We start from the raw sequence: 21382 nt of genomic DNA on the forward strand, positions 1-21382 counted from the left end.
GCCCAGGCAGGCTGGAGGCGACACGGCCGCCCCAGTGGTTAAAGGTCAGCGGGGGCCGGTGGCAGCTTGTTCCTGTCGCCCCCCGGGGAAGGCGCTTGGCGGCCCGGCCGCCATCGTTAGGCTTCAGGGTACACGGGCGGAGAGACCAGGGGGCGCGGCTCCGCCCCCCCGCAGGACACGCCCCCTTCACTCAGGCTTCGCCCCCGGTCCCGGAGCGGAGCCCGCGCTCGCCCCGTGAGGTCACATCCGGGCAGGGCCGGAAGCGGCGGGTGCGCGGCCGGATTTGAATCGTACAGGGCCACGAGGCTGCTCCAGTACCGGGGCCGAGCCCCGCCCTAGCCCCAGCCCCCGCCATGCCTATCCGCGCCCACTGCACCATCTGCTCCGACTTCTTCGACAATGAGCGGGACGTGGCGGCCGTGCCCTGCGGCCACACCTTCCACCGGGCCTGGTGAGCGCCGCGCCCCGCCCTGCCCGCTGCGGGGCCGCCGCGGCTCAGGGGGAACGGGGCGGGGGGTGTCAGTCCCGCGGGGGTGCGTGTTCCCACAGCTGGGGCGAGTCCCTGGGCGGCCGCCGCTGTCCCGCCCGGCATCCCCCTCCCCTGGAGACCCTCCGGGGGCCTTTGGGTGGCCGGGGCCGGCCGCGGCTCCCTTCTCCCCCGCTCGGCCTCGGCTGCCGCCTTGTCCGTCTGCTCGGCCGGGGCCCGGGCCCCTTCGGGAGCGATTCAGCTTTGCGGGGATTCGGGGGAGCTCACGAAGCTGCCGCAGTAGGCTTGGCTGCGCTATCGCTCCCCTGCCTGCGCCCTCCCTTTTCCGGGAGGGCTGGTGCCAGCAGATCGCTCCTACACAGCGTGTTTATCTGGAAGGAGCCGTGTTAGATTATGAGCGAAGCCTCCCAGGCAATTTCATGCTTTTGCTGGAGCTGTTTTGCAAGTGTTTGTGTCAGAAGGAAATAGTTCTTCTGAGGAAATAAATTCTGTGCGCCAGGAGGGTGCAGGCATTTGCTTTTCTATCTAACTAACTTGGAGAGGGACCGTCGCTCACAGGTGCGATGGTCGCATCTTAACTGGTGGCACAGCTCAGGCTTGCTCTCTAACAACCGGCGGAGGAGGGAGAGCTTTCAAAGGTAACCTGCCAGCTCCAGATTGTTACCCTGCTCCAAAAATAAACAGTTCTGACTGGCATGGTAGCTTGGTTGCAAAACGCATTGTTAGCTCTCCTGGGGAGCCCAGCAGGTTTGCTTTCATCATCTCAGTGCAGAGACCAGCCCTGTCTCCCTTGCTGTGCGGATGCGTGCTTGGTGTTGGTAGCACCCTTTGGAGCTGACCAAACTGGGGATCTCTCAGCTGTCTTATCCTGATATAGTAGCTCTTGTGCCACTCTGTCTGCAGATCATTCGCTCCCACGAAGCTATAGTAGTTCAAAGATTCTCTCCTAGGGAGATCCGAGCTCTGTAAAAACTCTGCCCTGGTAAAGGTAATCTGGCACGCTAAATTCAGCTGGGAATTGTCTTGGAGGTGAAGGTAGAGTGCGCGTGCTGGAACACAGTGTTTCCATTAGCTGCACCTCTGGACTAAATGTTTGCATTTCTGTTTGTAGTTCATAAAAAGCAGTCACATCCTGCTGTCCCCTGGTGAGTTGGGACCTAGTCCATGGGAACAGCACTCCTGGACTTTAAGGATGTACCATATATTTTCTTTTCCTTTCTCAGTCTCATCCAGTGGTTTGACACAGCACCGAGCCGGACTTGCCCACAGTGCAGAATCCAGGTAAAATCATCACCTATGTACTTCTGTGTTTCTCTGGCACAATGGTCTGTGAATGGCACTGATGAGCTGTGGCCTAGGCCTGGGGTAATACAAGGAAAAGCTTCGTGGTATGAAGCATAGAGAGGCTTCTGTCACTTGAGGCTCGCCCGAAAGGCTTAGAAGCTGAACTCGCCTCAGCAACCCTTCTGATCAGAAGGGGTGGTCTGAGGGTGCCCTGCTGCTGTCTGTATTGTAGCTTTTCTAGAAAGGGTCTCTGGGTTTTCACGGCTTTTATTTAGGCTGAGTAAGTATTGCCATAATGATAGAAAGGGCTGGAAGGGGTTAGTCAGGGCATCTGACTTGTGTTTCTAGAGTACTCTGCTGCTTGCTCTCAGGTAAGCAGCCCATTCTGCTACACGTGATTCTTGTGATTGAGTCCTTGCTTTGCAGCACCTGGCCCTTCATTGAGGAAAGCAAAAGCTGGGGAAGGAGGGAAGGTAGGATGTGCTCTGCTTCTGAGATGGGAAGTCAAGGCTTGGGGATCCAGTAGCTTAATCAGGGCCTGAATTTTGAAGTCCCTTGTGTTACCAACCTTGATGCTGCCAGTAGGTCTTGGTGTGTAGTGGCTGCAGGAGATGTTGCCTCAACTCAGATGTAGGCTGTAGCCAGCAGTAGCTTGGGCTTCTGTGTTCATGGTTCTTTTTTCCTCTCAAGGTCTTGGCCCTTGTTCCTTCTCTGACTTGTTGATTCCCTCTGTTCTTCACTGCCTATTACATCTCTGGGTTACCATGGAGTTATCGCGAAATAACATCTTATGTAGCAGTAACTATGCAATTAGCTGGTGTCATGACTGTATATAATACTTAAAACACAAAGCTGTAGCTGCATGGGGGAGGTGTGGAGAGCCATCAAATTCAATTACAGCACCTTCTGCCTGCAGAAAGCAGCACGTACTTCTGTCTTAGGATTTGGCATCGTGTTAGCTCAGTGTCAGCTGCTTGGGCCTTAGCTGCCAGAGAACAGACTGTGCTCGATTCAGAAATGCCTGAATCTTTCTGCTGTGGCCCAGGAGCTTGGCTGGAGTTGCACTCCTAAAACTGAGTGGGGGGGTCTGCTGCTGTGCTGATGGGCCAAAGCAGAGTGTCGTTGCTAATGGTCTGGAGCATGTGATCTGACTTGCCTTTCATGGCCTTGTGACAAGATGGTACCTTCTCCCCCTCCAGCTGTCTTCTGTATCCATTGTGTTTCTACACCTGTGCCCAGCAACATCTTCTGTCTCCTGTGTTCAGGTCAGCAAAAGACACATCATCAATAAGCTGTTTTTTGATGTTGCCCTGGAGGAGCAGACAGCGCTGGATGCAGAGACCTTGCAGGTAATTTGACTGGGTGGTTGTTCTGTTCTGCAATGCTTCAGCATTTTGGAAGTGTGGCCTGGGCTGCCAACAGCTGCTTCCTGAGGTTGTGCTCACTGTGGTTGTGTTTCAGACCTGAAGCACATCAGTGTCTCCTGCCTGTCTCTGTTCTCCCTCTTGGTCTTTGCCCAGTCTCAGCTCTATTGTAAGGAAGTCTCCATGTGGTTGTTTAGAGTTCCCCCTGACCAAATCTCGTGTGGTGACTCAAGAAGCCTCCTATATGTCACTACTCTTCCTTCTGGTTCTCACCTTACCTGGAAACCTCCTGAAGCAGCATCAAATAAACATCCAACTGCTGCTTCTCCCTTGGGTCTCAAAGCCTTGGGGATGAGGCTACAGAGCTTTTCCAAAAGGCAGGAGAAGGAAAATCTCAAATGCAGTGAACTGCTGATGGTTGCATGTGCACGCTGCTAACCCTTCTGGAAAGAAGGGGCTGTTAGAGGAAGTGCCATCTCCTCACTTCTCTGCAGGTAGGTTTGTTTGCACAGACCGTAAGGAAGTGGGGCAGGGTGGTAATGAAGTCTTGGTTCCCTGAGATAAATTAGGAAAGGGACTGCCTGCAGCTGCACTAGCAGTGGTGGATAGGGCTGAGGCTGTGCCCTTGTGTGGGGAACCTGGCTGGAGCTGGGTGATGTTCTCCAGATGCCACCCTTAGGTGCGGAGAGCTGGGGGTGAGAAGGGATGAACGCAGAGCGGCTGTTCTATGTTCTCCTCCTTTGTTTAGCGTGGATGAAGCATGGCTCCTTATTTCTTGGGAGTTACCTCTTCCAAAAAAAAGTAATCGGTTGACCTTGGTATAATGGGATGCTTGTACCCTCTTGTGTTTAGAAGCAGCATGTGCAGCAATTACCATAATTAGCAGTTGCCATGACAATGCTATATGTATATTGTATGTTTTTAAAATAAAGCCAGACGATAATGTCATCCTCGAAGACTGCTAACAAAGAAACTGAAGACCAAAGTATGTGTGCCAAGGAAATGAAAAAGCATCTCTGGGCGCTTACACAGTGTGCCCTAGAAGCAAAGTAACGTCCTGGAGTAGATAAATGTTGCCTTTAGTATGTATTCAGATCTGTTCTCACAAGTGTAAATAGATGAGTGACTCGGAGATGGGTTGACTGGAGAAAATTGCCCTAGAAAAGCTTTGTGTTCCCTCTCACTCCCACCCCAGGATCTAAGATGGGTTCCCCTGGCCTTCCTCTCCAGGCAGGCTGTTCTGAAGGACTGCTCCCTTGCTCAAGGGCAGGACTGTGGAGCTGCTCCTGCACAAGCTTGATGCTCCTACAAAGTTTATTGTGTGGCTGTCAGACCAATGTCTAGCCCTGAGTGTGCAGCTTTGCTAGAGAGAGTGCTGAGGTCACTATCTAATGGGAAAGAACCAAATATAATCTGTGTAGATTAGTGTAGTTAGTTTGGGTATTTACTGGCCTGTGCACTGATTCGGGTTACTGCTGACCCAATGCTGGTTTGTCACCAGTTCCATATTGTGCGCTGCCTTGTTTCTGGAGGACATGGAGCACCTTAAGAACATGGGCAACCATTGTGGGTGGGATTTAATGTCCATTTAGGCTGGAGTTGTGCCTGCAAAAAGAATTGATGACTACCTCAGCCAGAAGTGATTTCACCTGAAAAAGCTACCAAATCCAGGGGTTGTTGCCGACCACTGTCTATCCTTGCTAAAGCCTGGGATTAGAGTGTTACTTGGCTCTGTAATCAACTGGAGCTGTATCTGTGCAGCCCACAGATGTCCTGAAACAAGCATTTGGCCTCCTGCCATGAAAAGGTTGGACTGGGGCAAGGGAATGTGGCTTCAATGTGCTAGGAAGCAGAGTGTGTAGCTGTGGTCCACTTCTTGTCTTGGGGAGACGAGCTTGGGCTGCTCCTCTGAGAACCAGTCTTGTAACTGGATGTTAAGTAGTTGGAAGAGCTCCCTCGTAATCTGAAACTTCTTCCTGTTGTTGCAGAATTATCTAAATAAACTTTTGGATAATAATTGTATTTGGTGCTGTTCCTCACTCTTGGTCTGCTCTGAAATGTTTATGATCAAAGGAGTGCTGGAGTTGCTTTGTTTCACCCCACCAGGCATCGGTTTCAACTGAATCACTAGAGGGAACTTGGTTTCCTGGAGTAGCTGCAGACCACAGGCTGAACACTGTCATGTACAAGTGTTTCTGGGTGCTGAGCCTGCTTTTATCCTGTATTACTCTTAAAGGTGGTCCTCAGTGATCAGAATTCTCCACGTAGCTGTTCCCAGAGCAGGAAAAGTGTAATACCTCGGTGAGGCCATCTGGAACTTGACACTTCCAGTTGCCTGTGATCTGGGGACCTGAGAGCCCTTCTTCCAAAGGAGATTAGGAGATTTCAGTTTGGCAAACAGGAGGCAGGAGGAGGATGATTCCTGCCTGTAAACCTGCTGGGGAGGTAAGAAACCTGCGAGGACAGCTGTCTGTGGTCAGGATATACTAATTTGATCTTGGGGAAATGTGGTCTTGTAACCCAGCTGGCAGAGAGAGGAGAGCTTCTATCGGAGGAGTGAAAACTGGGAGCAGCCTTTAGGAACAGTGATGGAGGATGAGGGTTTTCAGATTAAGTTGATGAATGAAGTAATGTTACCTAGCTGCCTGCAGTAGCCTGGGATTTCTATGCTATCGTGCTAATTAGCACAGCTTGTGAGATCACTAATTGTTCCAGAGTAGGACTCTGAGAAAGCTGCTCCAGAATAGTTCCTGCAGCAGTTAACTCCATGTCAGCCGTCCAGCCATTGTCCCCCCAGGGGCAAATCCAAGTCAGTTCTGATAGGCTTTGCATTTAGTTCCTTCTGCTTACTGAGCTTTACAATCCCATATTCTCTTTCCTGCCTGTATTGACACTAGCAGAGTTTAGGAGCTTAGCTCTGGTCCTGTCAGATCCGTTGTCACTGGTGCTGCTATTCTCAGCTCAGACTTGCATGTAGCGTTCTGGGTTGCACAGATTTGTGTGCTCTGCTTCAGTACTTTGTTGGCATTTTATGGTGGTTTCATTCCACTGCAGTTCCTGCCTGACTTGTTATGTGCTTTCCTCTGCAGTTCTCTAACACAGCTTTTCAAGTCATCTTCTGTTGACTCTCTCCCGTATGTATTTCTCTCTTTTATATATATATATACACACACATATGTATTTATATATTGCCCTTCGTAACCTCTCTATACTTACTTTGGCTTATTGCCAGTGTTCATAAGTCATATCACTTCATTGTCTATAAGGTAAACTATGGGGCATTTGCTGCCTCTTTCTGATCATTAATGAAGGTGCTAGAAACATTTGACCTTCCCCAGACTCATGTAGCATCCAGGAGATGTTATGTGCCCTGAGTTTGGTATGGATTGGTTTGTCAGTGGACTTGGCAGTGTTAGGTTAACGGTTGGACCTGATGGTCTTAAAGGTCTTTTCCAACCTAAACGATTCTATGACTCTATGATCGGTGATCTGTTTATGGCCATTCAACTGGCCTGTTAGCTCATATCAGCATCTCAAACTGCAGTGACTTCAGCATTGGTCAGAATGCTAGCTGGTGCCTTTTGATGGTGTGCTTGGATACCTTTTCAGACATTTGGACATGCCTATCTCTCTCTCACCTGCACCTGATTAGAGTTCACTTCAGTTCAAAGCAAGTCTCAATCCAGTTAGTCTGGCAACATCGCTGCCTTATTGCCTTGTTTAGGTAAAATGTTATAAAAATTGTTCCTGTCTGATTTCCTGTTTCCATCAGAACCTTCCAAAATTAGTCAGCTAAAACAAGATGACTGACAGTGTGAGAAACGCAAGGTTGACAAGGCTAAGACAAAACTGGGATCTTCTTTTCTCCCCCTGAAGGATGCCAGTTGGAGGTGCTCTTTGCATTCCCTGTGATAGTATTTGCTTGTAACTTGGTGCTTACTGTTACTGCATTCTCTTCTTAGCACCTGGCAAGTGCGAATGTCCTCCTGAGAAACCTCTCGGTCCTTTTAAGATCCAGTGAAAGCTCCTCTGCAGGGTGTTTCCTAATTGGGTTTTCTGTGTTGTATTTCAGAATGAACTGGACAAGGTGAAGGCTCAGCTTTCCATGAAAGGTGAGTTCCAGCTGCTGGTGGTGGATTTGCAGCCCATGATCGGCAGGTCCTGGGTTCTGCCTGTGTTAGGTGGCTTGCCCAGGTCTGAGGAACCCCTATGCAGAGCCCACCCCACTCTGAAGCTGAGGGTGTGGTGCAGGCTGCAAACTGTTTTGCTGGAGCAGCTTCTTCAGCTTTTTCAGAGGTGAGACCACCTAAGGTTATATGTACCACGGACAAAGGTTGTATGACAGAGCCACAGCCTGGCCCAGCTCTGCTGTAACTGGGGAGCTCTCTGCAAGTTTAGAGACATATATACAATTTTTTTTCCCCTCTTCCTAATCACAAGCTACAAAAGTGTAGCACAGCTATATCTGGAGCAGGCTTGCTGAAAGCAAAACCCTTGGTTTGCTCACTGGGAAACTCACAGCTGCACGTGGCAAAGGCTTGTTCCTTCTAACAGATGAGGGGGTAAAAGTGGTGCCCAATCAGCGATGGGAAGGCTTTGGATTTGTTTGACTGTTGCAGTGCCACATGTGTCGCGCAAAGAGCAGATGGAGTTCAGTGTGTGCACGCTTCCATTTTTCCCATCTTTAATTTTAGAGGATGTTTGAGGGAGGCAGGAAAAGCAAAAGCCCTGGAGACTTGTCGATGGGCTTTAAGCATCGTCTGTAGGCAGCCTGTCATCAGAACATGAGTCATGAGCAGCGAAAGGAAAATGTCAGTCTGAGTGACAGAAATCTAAAGATGCTAGCAGAAGGGGGAAAAAAATCTTTAAAGAATGCTGGGGGCTCACCCACGTCCTGAGAGTCGTCTTTCCTCTGCCTCCCCTGCGTGCACAAGACAGACATGAATAGCCAGTAGATTGGGGATTCAGTCCTAAGCCTGAGAACAGAATTGGATGGTCTTCTTGTCTCTATTCTGAGGCCTCTTTTGTTGCCAGCTTGGTTGAGTTTAGTGACTTGGTAGAGAGCCAGATCTTCTTGGGAAGGTGGCTGGGATTCTTGCTAGGAAGTTATCCAAGAAAAACTGCTTGAAGGCCCGCTCATCATCTTGACTTCTGGTGAGTAGAGGTTGGATTTGACATTCCCTGTCCCAATCTTTTTTCATACTGGAAATGAGAAGCTCCTTCCCACCTCCTGCCTCCTTTGCTGTGGGCACTGTTCTCTCTGGTGGTTCTTGTGTATAAATTCTTTACTTAAAGATGTGCTCTGTGCTGTAGAGGAGCTGTGTAATTGCCAGTCTCTAATCAGCTTGCAAATGGCTCTAGAGGTGTGGAGCTCTGAGCAGACCCAGCAAGTGCTGTGGGAGCACTCTGCACTGAAAACCCATTCCTGCAGCATGCGGAGGTTTGACTCTTGCCATCTGCCTCTGGGCAGCTGGGAATGGAGAACAGGGAAGCCCTAACTCTTTGGGTGTGGAGTCTGTGCAAATGCAGAGGAACATCTCCAGGCAGTGCTGCCTCTGGTGTGGAAGGGTTATTAAGATGAATGGAGAAAAACCATTTTACTTAGGAAGAAATCTGTGTTTCCCTAGCCACCTGCGTGCTTCTGCTGGGGTATGTTCCTCTCTTCTTCCCCAGTCCCACGTGGCTCTTACTGTCTGATCAAGCAGTGAATCTGCACTGAAAGTCATGCTTCCATGGGATGTGGTGGCACAGTATGAAACTGGATTGCTTGCAAGGAGAAACAGCTTTTTGGAAAGGTGCTGATTTGCTCTCCAGTCTTGTCAGGCCGGAGCCATGGACAACTTTAGCAAAGATGGAAGATGATGAGCTGAAGATTTTACCCTGTTCTCAGCAGGGTTAGACAGAGGGGTTGCTGCTTCCCCTCATTGCCCAACTGCTTCAAGCTTTCTAGTGGTGCTGGCTGTTCCCTGATTAGGTCTGTCAGCTCCTGATGAAGGTTCTTGCTTTGTGAGCTGTTCTTCACTTGTCTTGGCAAAACAAACTGAAATCTGATGTTGTTTCCCAGCACCTTCTCTCTGGTGGTCGGAGGCATGTGCTTTATTCCTGGATTGCCTGCGTGGGGAGGGGCAGCAGGACTCAAAGGTTTTGTGTCCCACAAAAAGTGGGTGCTCTGGGGGATCTACATAAGCTCTTGCATGTTCTGCAAAGTCCCCAGTGTCCAGCAGAGCTCTGCTTTACTGCCTCCTGCCCTTTGACATAGGTGCCATCGTGAGGGTAGTTGCAGCAACATGGTAATGCAGCAGCATGGTGGATCGCTGTATGCAGCTGCCTCATGGACCCCAGAGGGCTTCCCTGCACTTAAGGCTCCATGTGGAGAGGACAGTCTGTGGGGGTCAGCTCTTCAGCTCTGTGGCAGCTCGGTGTAACTCGAGAAGAGTTTTCCCTGGGCAAGCCTGTCTGCGAAAGCATGCAAGAGTTAAGATGCATCAGCTTAATGCTAGCAGGGCTGGCAGTGGAAAGCTATTAAAGGGAACTTGTTATCTTTAGTAAAGAAAACTTTGAAGCCTGCTGGCACTGGGAGAGCAATTGCTTCGTACAGACCCTGGTGCAGGCAGCACTTAGGGAAATGACTCTCTACAGGAACAGGCAACTCCTCGTAGCCTGGAGCCTGAGACTGCAAGCAGTGTCTGTTTGTTGTGCTCCTGCTGCTGTGGGGCAGCTGATGTCTGGGTTACCAGGCCATGACCTTTTTCCTTTTTCTTCTCCAGAGAAAGAGAAGCGAGAATGCCAGGCTGTTGTGGATGGGCTGAGGGACACCCTGGATGTGCGCAATGCCACAATAGAGTCTCTCCAGAAGGTGCTGGGAGAGACAGAGATGCTGTGCTCCTCTCTCAAGGTACCATTCCCATCCCCAGCAGAACTTCAGCACTAACCATTGCACAGTTGGTGTTAGTTTTGTTGACCTCCGCAGGCCCTGCTAATAAAGAGATTGTGCTGGTGGGATTTTGGATCTGGTGCCTGGAGACTCCCATCTCCTTGATCTCTGAATGACAGGAGGGCAGTGTAGCTGGGTTTTCATGTTTGGTTTATTAATCCAAAGTGAGTAGTGTTGCTGGTCTGAAGGTCCTGAGTGCATTCCACCCGAGGGTGATTCAGAGGCATAAAAGCCAGGCCTGTGGCTTGCGTACAAGTGGTTGCATGCTCAAGGCAGAGGTGGATGGAGTATGGGAGAGATGCCAGCCCAGCCTGAGGGATGCTGGCTGAGCCTTGCTAATGAAGTGGCGGTGCTGATCATAAACGTAGCAGCATGAACAGAGAGTGGGAACTGGCCCCAGTGCCCTATTGCTGAAACACTGGCTCCCTGCGGTAGAATGTTCTTTTGAAATGGGTTTAGGCCAGGCAGGATTCAAGGAAAATTAGTTTATTTGATTGGGGGAGAAATCAAACTGAAATATATGAAGGGGGAGTTGCAAGCTTCAGCTGAGTGGGATTTGATCCATCTAACTCTCCTGTTTCAGTTCTGTTGCCAGGGCTTTCCTTCAGTTAGGTTAGTAATGTGTAAAGTCCAGGAATCAAATATTCCTGTTGTGTTTCAGCATGCAGTGACTCAGTGTATAGTCATGTACTGTGCGTAAACAGCAAGTGGAAGAGAGTAAGAATAGGAGCTGCTTTGTTGGGATGTCTTGTAGTGAGCAGAGCAACTTGCCTTGGTAGTGGGCCGGGATGGGCAGTTTCCACTGCATTAAGATGATGTGCCTGTCACAAGAAGATGGGGTTTAGGTAGGTGGGGTTGTGAGCTGCAGGCTGAAAGGCAGGGTAGGGGTCAACTGCTCTTCCCAAGATCTGCTCCTTGGACTACGGGTCTGACCCAATAGCCTAAACTGCATCAGGTTCCTTGACCTGCAAGGCCAAGTGGCCCAGGGAGAGCTTGTAGATAAGTTGTAGATGCTGTATGCCACCTGCAGCTGGGCTCTTCCTGGAAGGAACCAGTCTGGGAGGTCTGCCTGACACCAGCAATGGAGTGCTGTCACAGGGTGAAAGGAGAGATAGTAAGGAATTAATGCCAGACAGGCCTTGCTGTGAGCCAGCACAACTTTTTTTTTGCCTGACCATTGGATTATATCCAACCTGCTTGGGTGTAAAGGCAGTGCCGTGCCAGAGTTGCTTCTGGGATCCTCGCTGTACCGGTGGCAGGATGCTTCTGATGTTCCCTACTTCTGCAGAAACAGTTGTGACTGTGGGAGCCAGTGCTTGCTGCTCAACTCAACATCTCTGTGGTTGGCTTTGCTGCCAGACACCTCAGGAGGAGGCTCTCTGGTTATCTTACCTCTTGCAAAACCCTCTGTGTATGCTAAATCCTTTTAATGAAAACTGGGCAGGGCAGAAGGATTAGGGATCTTTTCTGTGGTGTACAAGTTTTCCCAGCTGAATGTCAAGCACTGTCTTATACTGCATCATTAAAGATTAAAGCACTAAATTTCTGCAGTGAAAATACAGGCTTAACTAGCTGTGACGCAGGTCAAGCCCACAGGCTGCAAGCCGTTCCTGTATTCTGCTAGGGCTGTCAGATGCTGCTGAACCTTTGTGTGAGAGTTTGCTGCTGTTTCAGGCTGTGTGAGGCTAGGGACTCTACTGCAACCTGGCACAAAACGCTGCTTTGGAGATCTGAAGTGTAGTGAACTCCCCTTAGGAAGAGCCAAAGATGGGCTGTGTTTAAGCAAGAGTAACAGTGAGTCTGCAACACTGTTTCTCTGCAAAGTCCCAGCAGTTTCACAGCTGTTTGTTTGTGGCAGGAAGTGGATAAATTTTTTTTAACTTCTGCCTGGTTTATGAGGCAATGGTCTTTGGCTAGGCCTCTCCCTAGAGTTACTGTGCTGAAACCAGGCCCAGAGCCTTATGAAGCTGCTGTGCGAGGTGCCCAGGCACACAGAAATCTAGACAACATGTGCTTATTGGGATGGTGCTAATTCAGGCCATCTTCCCTGTCCTCTGTCACACTGCAGATCTGTGCTTTTTGAGCTCCGATGAGGCTCTCTGTTACTGCTGCCTACTACTGGAGAGCCTGAGGCTTGCAGACTCTCCAGGCTGGTGAGAGAAGTGACTGGGTGGGTGTCTGATTTGGCTGTGGTCTCCCAGAAGAGACCCACTCAGCATTCCCGTTTATGTTTTAAGCAGCTAATGCCAAAGAGAACTGGGAGGCTAAAGCAAAGCGATCAGCTGTGCATGGAGGAAAAATCAATAGCAAGGTTCACTTGCCATGGACTCCCTTGCTTTTGAAAAACAAACTGTCACTGCAGACAGGGTACTGCACAGCCCCACAAATGCTTCCAGCAGAAAGGAGGCTAAGACGTGGTTTCAGCGCCAAACTCATCTTGCGATTAGCACTGAGACCCTGCTGCACTTGCAAGGAGCTGAGCTAGGGGTGCAGGAGGGAGGGAGCTAAACTCACTGTAATCCTGGGCTGCTGAGGTGGTGATAGCATTAAGAGCCAATGTATGCTCCCAGTTGCCCGCAGTGCGCATAAGCCAGGATGTTTCTCTAACAATCCCTAGAGCCTTCCTAGCAGTCTGTATGCACTTGCTTCTCTGCAGAAGCAGATGAAATTCCTGGAGCAGCAGCAGGAGGATAACAGAAGTTCAAAGGAGGAGGCCCGCCATCTGCGAAACAAGCTGAGAACCATGGAGCGGTGAGATCCCAGGCTCTCCCTGGGCCTTGCAGCCTGGGCTGCATGCCTCTCCCCTTCTCAGAGCAGGAGGGAGGAGTCCTGCTGTGCCTGCTGCAACATCCACCTCTACATTCTGGGTCACCTTACCCTGTAAGTTGGGAAACTGCTGCATTAGCAGGCTTGCCCTTGCCTGTTGGAGCTCTTGCCCCTACTGTGTTTCCAGATGACTGCTGTCCCTAAACAGCAGCAAGGCATGGTACTGTGTACAGACTGGCCTCATCTCTAGTGCCTTGAGTGTGGCTACATGCCATTTGTGTTATCAGAGGATGCTGGGGCAGAACCCCAGCCCAGGAACAGTCAGCAACAGGGCTATAAGGCCCAAGAGCTGAACCATTGGCCCCATGTCCAGTCTGTGTGTACAGTTGCCCCTTCTCTAGTCTGTCCACATAGCGCTAGTCTTCCCTAGCAAAAAGACCTGCTTGCGGTGGGGAAGTTGTCTCTCTCTTCAGTGCCACAACATCTGGAGTACCTGCAGCAGGAGCCTAGGCTGCACCGGTTCCTTGTGGGTGAAGCAGGACTCCAGCCTCTCTCCCAGCTCAACTCATAAGTTGAGGGCATTTTTTTTTCTCTGTAGGATTGAGCTGTTGCTTCAGAGCCAGCGCCCTGAAGTGGAGGAGATGATCAGAGAGATGGGAGTCGGGCAGGCAGCGGTGGAACAGCTTGCAGTCTATTGTGTCTCACTGAAAAAGTAGGTGCTGTGGGCTTGGCATGGCTGGCTTGTGCTGTACTGGGTGTGCCCAGGGAAGACCCTCTGCTGAGAACCAGCAGGCACACAGGCACTGCGGGTCTCTCACTGCCTGTTTGGGCCTCCACTGGATTTTGACTGACAGATCCTGGGGACCTATATTGGAGCCTGTCACACCAAACTGTTCTGTTGTCACTGTAGTGACATGTGTGTCACCATGGGAACTGTTTCCAGAGTTGTCAGTGCACCTGTGAGGTGATGATTATTATTCCCTCTGTTCTCCTCTCATGCCCAGGGGGAAATGAGTGGATATGGGGCTCCGGGTTGTACCCTCTGCTGCATTGCACTGGGCAGCTGTTGCCTCAGGCCCTCTCTGGCAAGGGGAATCTGCAGTGCTGCCCTCCCCTACCTGGAAATCCATCTGGTCGTGTTGGGCAAAACCACAGCTTCTTTGGGTCCATTCTGATGGCAGCTGAATAATTGCAACTTTGATAAACTGTAATGAGGCGAGCGTCCCTGTGGTGTAATTGGGAGTGAATGTGCATGGCCAATAGTGTGAAGTCTCTGAAAAGTCACTTGAAGTCCCCTATTTGCTGCTAGCATGGAGGCTGCTTTGTTGTCCATCTGTCTTTTCCACTGGCAACTAAAATGTCTCTGGATCTGGCTTCCATTTTGCTGGTGAATTCTGTTCATGCCCTGTTCTCAGGCATGGTATCCTGTGCAGCTTTTTTATGGTGTAGTGGTAGGTTTGACATGCTGTTGGTCAGTGTTAGTATGCTCAGCTCTGTTCCCTAAAGGGCTTTGTGTCTCCTGGGTTTTCTCTGGCTGCTCTACAGTTGCAGAGCTTCAAATTAAGGGTCTTAGGTTGCCTCTGAGAAGTTCTAGATCAATCTTATCATAAACAGTATGACTCTTCTGGTCTCTTTGAAGGGAGTATGAAAACTTGAAGGAGGCTCGGAAGATGTCTAGTGAGATGACAGAGAAGCTGAAGAAGGAGCTGTTTTCTGTCAATAGCAAGGTAAGGGGAGGGTGTGAGTTGCCAGGGTGGCATCTGGTCTGTAGATCCCCGTCAATAACTGTGGCCCAAGCCCTCTGCAGTGATGCCCTCCCACATTGAGCACTACTTGAGTGGTATGGGTGGTGTTGGAAGTGTCAGGCTGGGGTTTCTGGGTCAGGGTGTGATGCTGCGGTGAGTGGCTCATGGGCTGTTGTCAGGCGTGCAGTCTCTGGGGACACTGGTGGGGTAGCATGTGCAGAGCCAGTCAGAGTTTGGCAGGGAGCCTGGACTGGAAGGCAGTAGTACACAGGTACTCTGCTGCTTCCACTGAGCTCTGGAAGCAGCACTGCCTTCATCCTGCCACACTGCCAAGTGTGAGCTTGCTCAGCTGCCAGCTGCTCCTGCTGCAGAATCAGGCCCCTAGGAGAGGTGGGAAGGGGTTTGGAGCCAGCACTAGTTGAGCAGGGCTTGCCCTGGCTTGGCACAACTACAGTCACACCCAGCCTTGCGCCTGCAGCCAACTGAACTGGGCCAGGGTTCCTGTGTGATGCTGGGTCCAGGAAGGAGAGGTCACCGAGGACACATGTGGCTCTGCACAGAGCCTGCCCCAGACTCGTCCTGACCTGGCGCAGAGCTTGGAGCCGATGATATGCCTCTATTGCCATGCTCCCCTGCTCCAGGCCTGGCTGGGCTCTCTTAGCTCAGGTTGGGAATTGCTTTCTGTCAGTTTCATTGGCAAGCAAGTCTCCATGAAAAGTGTGTCCATGTAGCCTTGGTCTCCAAGGCACAGGGGTTCCCTGGGGCATGCCTGCATCCAAGCTCAGGAAATGAGAGACTGTGGGTGGATTTGGCCTATTTTTCTTACCTGGCCATAACTGTTGTGGTCTCATCAAATGAAGAATGATGTTCTCAGATTGCTGTGCTGCTCTCCAAGGGAGTCAACCCCTGACATGAGGTGCCGCTGCTGGAATCATCCTGCTTCTAGCTGAGTCAGTGCCAAACTGCAATCACTGGCTTGGGTCAGGAGGATGCAAGTCAGTGCACTCAGGGCTCTGGGTTTGGCTGATAGAAAGCTGACTGTACCAGCACTTTGTGGGCTGGCCCAGACTCCTGAACCCACAAAAGTCTGTGATGTGGTAGCAGTCCACTTCTTGACCCCTGTTCTTGGCATGCTTCCCTGTTGAATCAGGCTTGTCCATGTGCCAGTATTGCTGATGCAAAGCCATCCTCCAGTTTGTGGTTTGTAATTCCTGTGCCCTGATGTGTCCAAAGTCCTGCAGGAATTCAGAATGCAGCCATCAAGTGTTAGAGCAAGGAAAAGCTGTCACCATCAGGCATAAATGCTTGGGAAATGCTATAGAAAGGTTTGTGTTGGGCAAGCAGCCTGGGGGAGCCCTCTGCAGGCAGCTTGAGGAAATGGACAGACATTGGTTTGCTCTGATACAGGAGAGGTTGGTCAGACTGCCATAGGAAAACTGAGCCCTGAAATGGAAAAGTGGCATGTGCTGCAGAGCACACTGCTCTCATGGGGGATCTGCAGTCTCCCTTACCTATGCGTTATAACCAGCACTCTGCTGTTTGGTGTTGCTTGTTCTGCAGCTGCAGAAGACAGTTTCAGAGTTGGAGAAGGCAAAGGAGGAGTTAAAAAGCACGCAGAAGGATCTGAAGAATGCGGACAAGGAGATCTTGGTGAGAATATAATTCCTTGGTCTGCAGTAACTGGCAGCTGGCCATGGCCTGCAGTTGCAAAGTCAGGAGTTATGCTGGCTTTTGCTCAGTGACTAGGTTACCCAGCCCACCTTACCTCTCTTATCTGACCCACCTCTGAGCTCCACCTGATGCTGATTTACAGAAAAGGGGTAAAATATCTGCTACTAAATCTTTCTTTATTTTGCTGTCTGCTTTCCCTTTTCCCTCCAGAGTTTGAAGAAGAAGATAGACATCCTGCAGGATACTCTGAAAGTCCCATCTGTAACCAGAGAGACACTCAGTCGACTAGTCTTTGAAAGGTTAGTGAATTGCATCCTCCGATACAGGCTGAGGATGGAGATGGTGGGTCCAAAGAAAGAGCTGACAGTTTAACTAGGTGGGGAGGCAGAGATCACAGAATCACAGGTTGGAAGGGACCTCAGGGATCATCTAGTCCAACCTTTCTAGGAAGACCCCAGTCTAGAGCCTAGTCTAGCCCAGCACCCTTGTCCAGATGACTCTTGAAGGTGTCCAGTGTGGCTGAGTCAACCACTTCCCTGGGGAGATTATTCCAATGGTTCACTGTCCTCACTGTGAAAAATTTTCCTCTTGTGTCCAATCAGAATATCCTGAAGAGCAACTTGTGTCCATTCCCCCTTGTCCTTTCCATGTGACTCCATGTAAAAAGGGAGTCTCCACCTTCTTTGTAGCTGCCCCTTAAGTACTGGTACATGGTGATGAGATCCCCTCTGAGCCTCCTTTTCTCAAGGCTGAACAAACCCAGTTCTCCCAGCCTATCCTCGTATGGCAGGCTTCCCAGTCCTTTGATCATCTTGGTGGCTCTTCTCTGGACCCCTTCCAGCCTGTCCATATCCTTTTTGTATAGCGGGGACCACAACTGTACACAGATGTACTGGTCTAGCAGGCACTGCATTAGTGCAGTCATCTTGCTCTTTGTATCCTCTTTTGTTTTCTCTTGTTGACAAGATGGTGTTTGGCTTACCTGAAAAAAGTGTGTGTTTTGGAGGGTTTGGGTCAGGAAGTGATGGAAGAACAGGCTATGTTTTGACAAACTCTGCCACTGTGTCCTGCCAGGGAAGTACCCCTAAAGCTTCTCTTCTGGTTGCTTTGGAGTTGACCTTCCAGTGAGTGTGCCCTGGTGTGTGGGGACTGGAGATCTTTGCCAGGCAGAGGAATCTAGCCTGAAAAATGCCACCTTTTATGTTTTTATCAAGGCCTTTCTTTTGAGGAGCCTGTGCTATTACCCCAGTACAGCAAGCTGGGTTGTGTACACAGAGCAGCAGTGTGCCAGTGTGTTTCCCTGGGCTCAGGGTGCTGCTGTTATAACACAGGCCATTCAAGGGTGAACAGGAGTTTGGGACATTGACTATAAACTCTGGGATTTGGATTGTCCTTCCTGTGACTGGTAAGCAGAATGGGGCTCTGCTCCTGGTCCCACTGCTGTCTTGCAACTCAATTGCGTAGCATTCAGCTCTGTCTTCCTCTTGTCTGCTGGGTGGCAGCCAGTGGCCTCCTGATGGCTAACATTTTGCATGGTCTTGCAGCCCTGCTCCTGTGGAACTGCGGCACCCAAAGCTCCATCGCCCAGCCCACAGCGATGAGATCAATCTAGAAGCTACTTTTGATGTGGACACCCCTGAACATCAGCCCTGCAGATCTGTCTTCAGCCCTGCAAAAAGGCAGAAGCTGGATAAAAAGCCGTGAGTTCTCCCTCCTCTTTCTGCTTCGAAAGCACATCAAAGTCATGCTTCTTTGGAAGTTATTGTGTGATATCAGATAGCTCCCCAGCTGCCTTGTGTCGTGCTGCAAGTTTTGTCATTTGCTTGGCCTTGTCTGTCCTTGCCAGCTCCACTTGAACAATAAATCTCTGCTGATTTGCTCCTTGGGCTTCTTACAGGCCTCCTGTGGTAAACCTGGCAAAGCAAGCTCTGAAGGAAACAGCGGAGGTAAAAGGATCTTGATTTTTCTGTATCACCTCTTTTATTCTGCTCTTAGCAAGCTTGGGACAAAGGACCCATTTTCTCCATGTAGGAGATGCTGTGACTGTAGACTGGCCCATCTATAGAACCACATTACACGCTTCAAAGTGCTTTGCTTGACAGTCTCCTAGAAATACTGTGTTGCTGCCTCAGGCCTCCTGTAATTGGGTGAGAGAGAGAGGATGGGGACCCATGTGCTTCTTCCTGCCTCAGATGTGCTTTGCAAACGGGGGCTGTTGTCCCAGGCTTGCTGGGTGCAGTGTCCTGCCTCCCAGGTGCTGCCTCCACATAAGCCCCAGTGGGATGTTTGAAGCTGCTGTTCTTTGGCCTGACATGGTACAGCAGTGACTATTACCCTAAATAGCCGTCTGCATTATTAGTGCTCCCTGTACATGGACTAAATTCAGCAGATCATGCTGGTTAAAGGGATTTTCTCATTATTTTGTGGGACAGAACTGGGCAGATGATCTAGAGGATGATGCTCTTAAAGGACTCTTGCCAGCATGCATCAGGAACTCTGTCTTCTCCAAGAAGCCATTTTTGGGTAGCTTGCTGGGTCACCACAAGAACATGGGCACTGTAAGTATGACTGTCCAGTTGGTGAGCTTGTCGAGGGTTGGCACTGTGCACCTCTGTCCTGAAGTGACCCTACAGAAGGAAGCAAATGAGGCTTTTACATTCCCGCGTACAGCATGTGGAAAATAAATCCTGGAGCATGACCTGGCTACTTCCCAGTTCTGCAGAGCTCCAGGGATGACAGATGTTCATTCCCTTCCTGGCAGCAGATTAAATAGCCCTCCATGTCCCATTCCTCCACTTCCTTGGAGCCTGGGGTGTTTTCCTCATATTCCTCAGTCCCAATGACAAAATCATAAGCCCCCTGCTGCTTGGAAGGCTCAGCTCTCTTCAGAAGGTGCCCGAGATACCCAAACTTTACTAATACACTTGGGTGTCTCTTCTTCTGAAGGTGAGGGCTTAACATAAGTACTGAGTGTTTCCAGGTGCTTGTAACCCCTCCCAAGATCCTGTGGCCTGTAAGTCTCCCACTTCACTGTAACCAAGAGGAGGAGAGGTAGCCAAGGCTCTGTGCTGCTGCTCCAGGCTCATTTCTTTCTCTCTCCTAGGTGAGGATGGGGTACGATGGCTTGGGAGGCAGAACAAAGTTCATACAGACTGTATCCTTTCCTGCAGCTCACATGGGAGTAGTCATGCTGTGGGAACCTCATCTCTGTTTCAGCCGCCTTGGGGAGTCCTGCCCCCCAGTCAACAAAAAATGGGCTAGGACCCTCCAGGAACAGTCAGATTTCTCTCTGTGACTCTGAACAAGTCTGAGCTCAGTGAAGGCATCTGATGCTGAGAGCATTATCAGAGGTGGCTCATTCAAAGTAGTATGTCAACTAGAAATCAGTACAACTTGCAGGGGCTGCCTATGCCTTTGGCATCTCTGAGCAGCAGTATAGCACAGCCTCTTCCTGGCCATATGCCTGCCAGCCCATGCAGCCACAGCCATGCCTGTCCTGGTGGGCAGCCCTGCAGGAGGTGAGGAGCAGCTAGGCTGAGCTCACTCAGCAGGTGGCAAGCTGCTGACTCCCACTCCTCATGCAGGAGCAATGTCCTCTCCTGTGCAGAGGCTGGCCCTCACCTACCTTCCCCAGGCAGTACTGTCAGAGTGGTGTGTGTTGCACCTCTGGCTCCTGGTGCTGGTTTTGAGAGGGTTTTTGCTCTTTGTAAAAAAGCAGGAGGCTGAAGCAGAGAAGAAGTGATGAGCTGGAAGCCTTGGGCTGCTGCTTCTGTGGCCTCACTGGAGGAGTGGAGGTAGCCAATGGCAGGGAGATGATTGAGACAGATCTCTGGGGCCAGATGTATGCCTAGCTGCCATGGTGAGCGGAGAAGCTGGGAAACTATCCCAGCACTGCCTGTTGCGCTTGGCTGGTGGAGGAGCAGCTCATTTCTCTAAGCCTGAGTGCTACAGATATGCTGGCTAGTGTAATCCTGCGGTTCTGCTAGCATGGCCTGCACCTGCCTTTCAGTGCTGCAGCAAGTGGCTGGTGAAGACCATTTCCAGTTCAGTGATGTTTAGTTTCTACCACTTCTGTGTCTCTGAAGATTTGTATGGTGCCATGGGAGTTAAGGAGGACTTGCTGCTCCAAGGGCTGATCCCATGGGGTTGCTCTGCCTTAGGAGGCTGCGGGCTCTGGCTCCTGTGCCTTTCCCTGCATGGTGCCCTGGCTCTGACATGCAGGGTCAGTCTTGAAGTTCTGATAGATATTGCTTAAATGCTGTGTTGTGTGCAAAGGGGTAGCATAGAAGTGGGAAGCATTCCTTGACTCATGGGACAGGAGCATGCCTGAGCTCTGCTGCTGTGAGTCAGGGGCAAAGCTGAGCCTGTCCTGCAGGGAGTCTTTCTTTGGGTGCAAATGTATGGCTACATCCCAGGTCTGTAATTCAGGTTAGTCTGCAGCAGGTGTTGGATCACTTATGTCCCCAGGGCATTAGCCTGCACCTTCCTTAACAGTTTTACCTCCAGACAGACCTGGCAGAAATCCGTCCATTAACAATGAGGAGCAAGAAAAAGAATGTCTCCAGGCCAGCATCTGCAGCTCCCTCTGCATCTTCCTCCAGCAGCACCCAAGCCAGACTGGACAGTTTCCTGCAGTGAGAGACCCTGCCTTCCCAGGGAGCAGCTGGGTAGGGTGGCTGCAGGATAGAGCACACTTGCCCAGAGCTTAGCACGAAGCAATGCACAACCACTGCTGTGCAGGGGGCTACTATTTGCGAAGCACTGATGCTGCATTCTGGGTGAGATGAGCTGCTCTGGGGAGAATCCTGGCCTTGCAGCAAGCCAACAGAAGACCAAGCCTCTGGCTAAAGCTTGGACTGATTTACCCCTTCATTTTACTCCTCCTTCCTTGTATTTTCATGCAGAATAAACAGGATTTTCTCATCTTCTGGCCTGCTCAGAGCTCTACAGTTGCTGCTGCTGTTTGGCTCTCTGACATCAGGTGGAACTGCACTTCTCAGATGCAGCCGCAAGCTAAAGATGCAGGAAGGGTATCTGGGATGTCAGTCTGGAGCAAGAGCGGGGCGGAAGGGACCTGGACCAGCTCTGTGCCTGGAGTAAATAGCTCAAAGTTTCCTGGAGGAATAAATGT

General features: G+C 50.6%; 1 protein-coding gene across 2 annotated transcripts; it reads left to right on the forward strand.

The window, feature by feature from the left end:
• Window positions 1-234: 234 nt before the first annotated feature.
• TRAIP (TRAF interacting protein) lies at window positions 235-21176 on the forward strand. Of its 2 annotated transcripts, none has more exons than XM_064454143.1 (15): window positions 235-451; window positions 1711-1768; window positions 3037-3120; window positions 7208-7247; window positions 9903-10030; window positions 12726-12820; window positions 13434-13547; window positions 14475-14562; window positions 16141-16230; window positions 16462-16550; window positions 17796-17951; window positions 18149-18197; window positions 18684-18809; window positions 19355-19405; window positions 20758-21176. In XM_064454143.1, exons 1-15 carry the CDS (start codon window positions 354-356, stop codon window positions 20887-20889), a joined length of 1398 nt encoding a protein of 465 aa, XP_064310213.1. In that variant the 5' UTR covers window positions 235-353; the 3' UTR covers window positions 20890-21176. The 2 variants fall into 2 exon arrangements, with proteins under 2 accessions (XP_064310213.1, XP_064310214.1); XM_064454144.1 differs by having other exon boundaries at window positions 20762-20871.
• The last annotated feature ends 206 nt before the right edge of the window (window positions 21177-21382 follow it).

The sequence above is a fragment of the Phalacrocorax carbo genome, chromosome 6 (assembly GCF_963921805.1).
Source record: "Phalacrocorax carbo chromosome 6, bPhaCar2.1, whole genome shotgun sequence".
Lineage (NCBI taxonomy): Eukaryota > Metazoa > Chordata > Aves > Suliformes > Phalacrocoracidae > Phalacrocorax > Phalacrocorax carbo.

What these genes read in the sequence shown, in the direction of transcription:
- TRAIP (XM_064454143.1), top strand. Translation starts at nt 354, where the DNA reads ATGCCTATCCGCGCCCACTGCACCATCTGCTCCGACTTCTTCGACAAT. An exon ending in CAGAAGCTGGATAAAAAGCC is followed by an intron (nt 17,952 to 18,148) that starts GTGAGTTCTCCC and finishes GGCTTCTTACAG; the next exon opens with GCCTCCTGTGGTAAACCTGG. An exon ending in CTCTGAAGGAAACAGCGGAG is followed by an intron (nt 18,198 to 18,683) that starts GTAAAAGGATCT and finishes TTTGTGGGACAG; the next exon opens with AACTGGGCAGATGATCTAGA.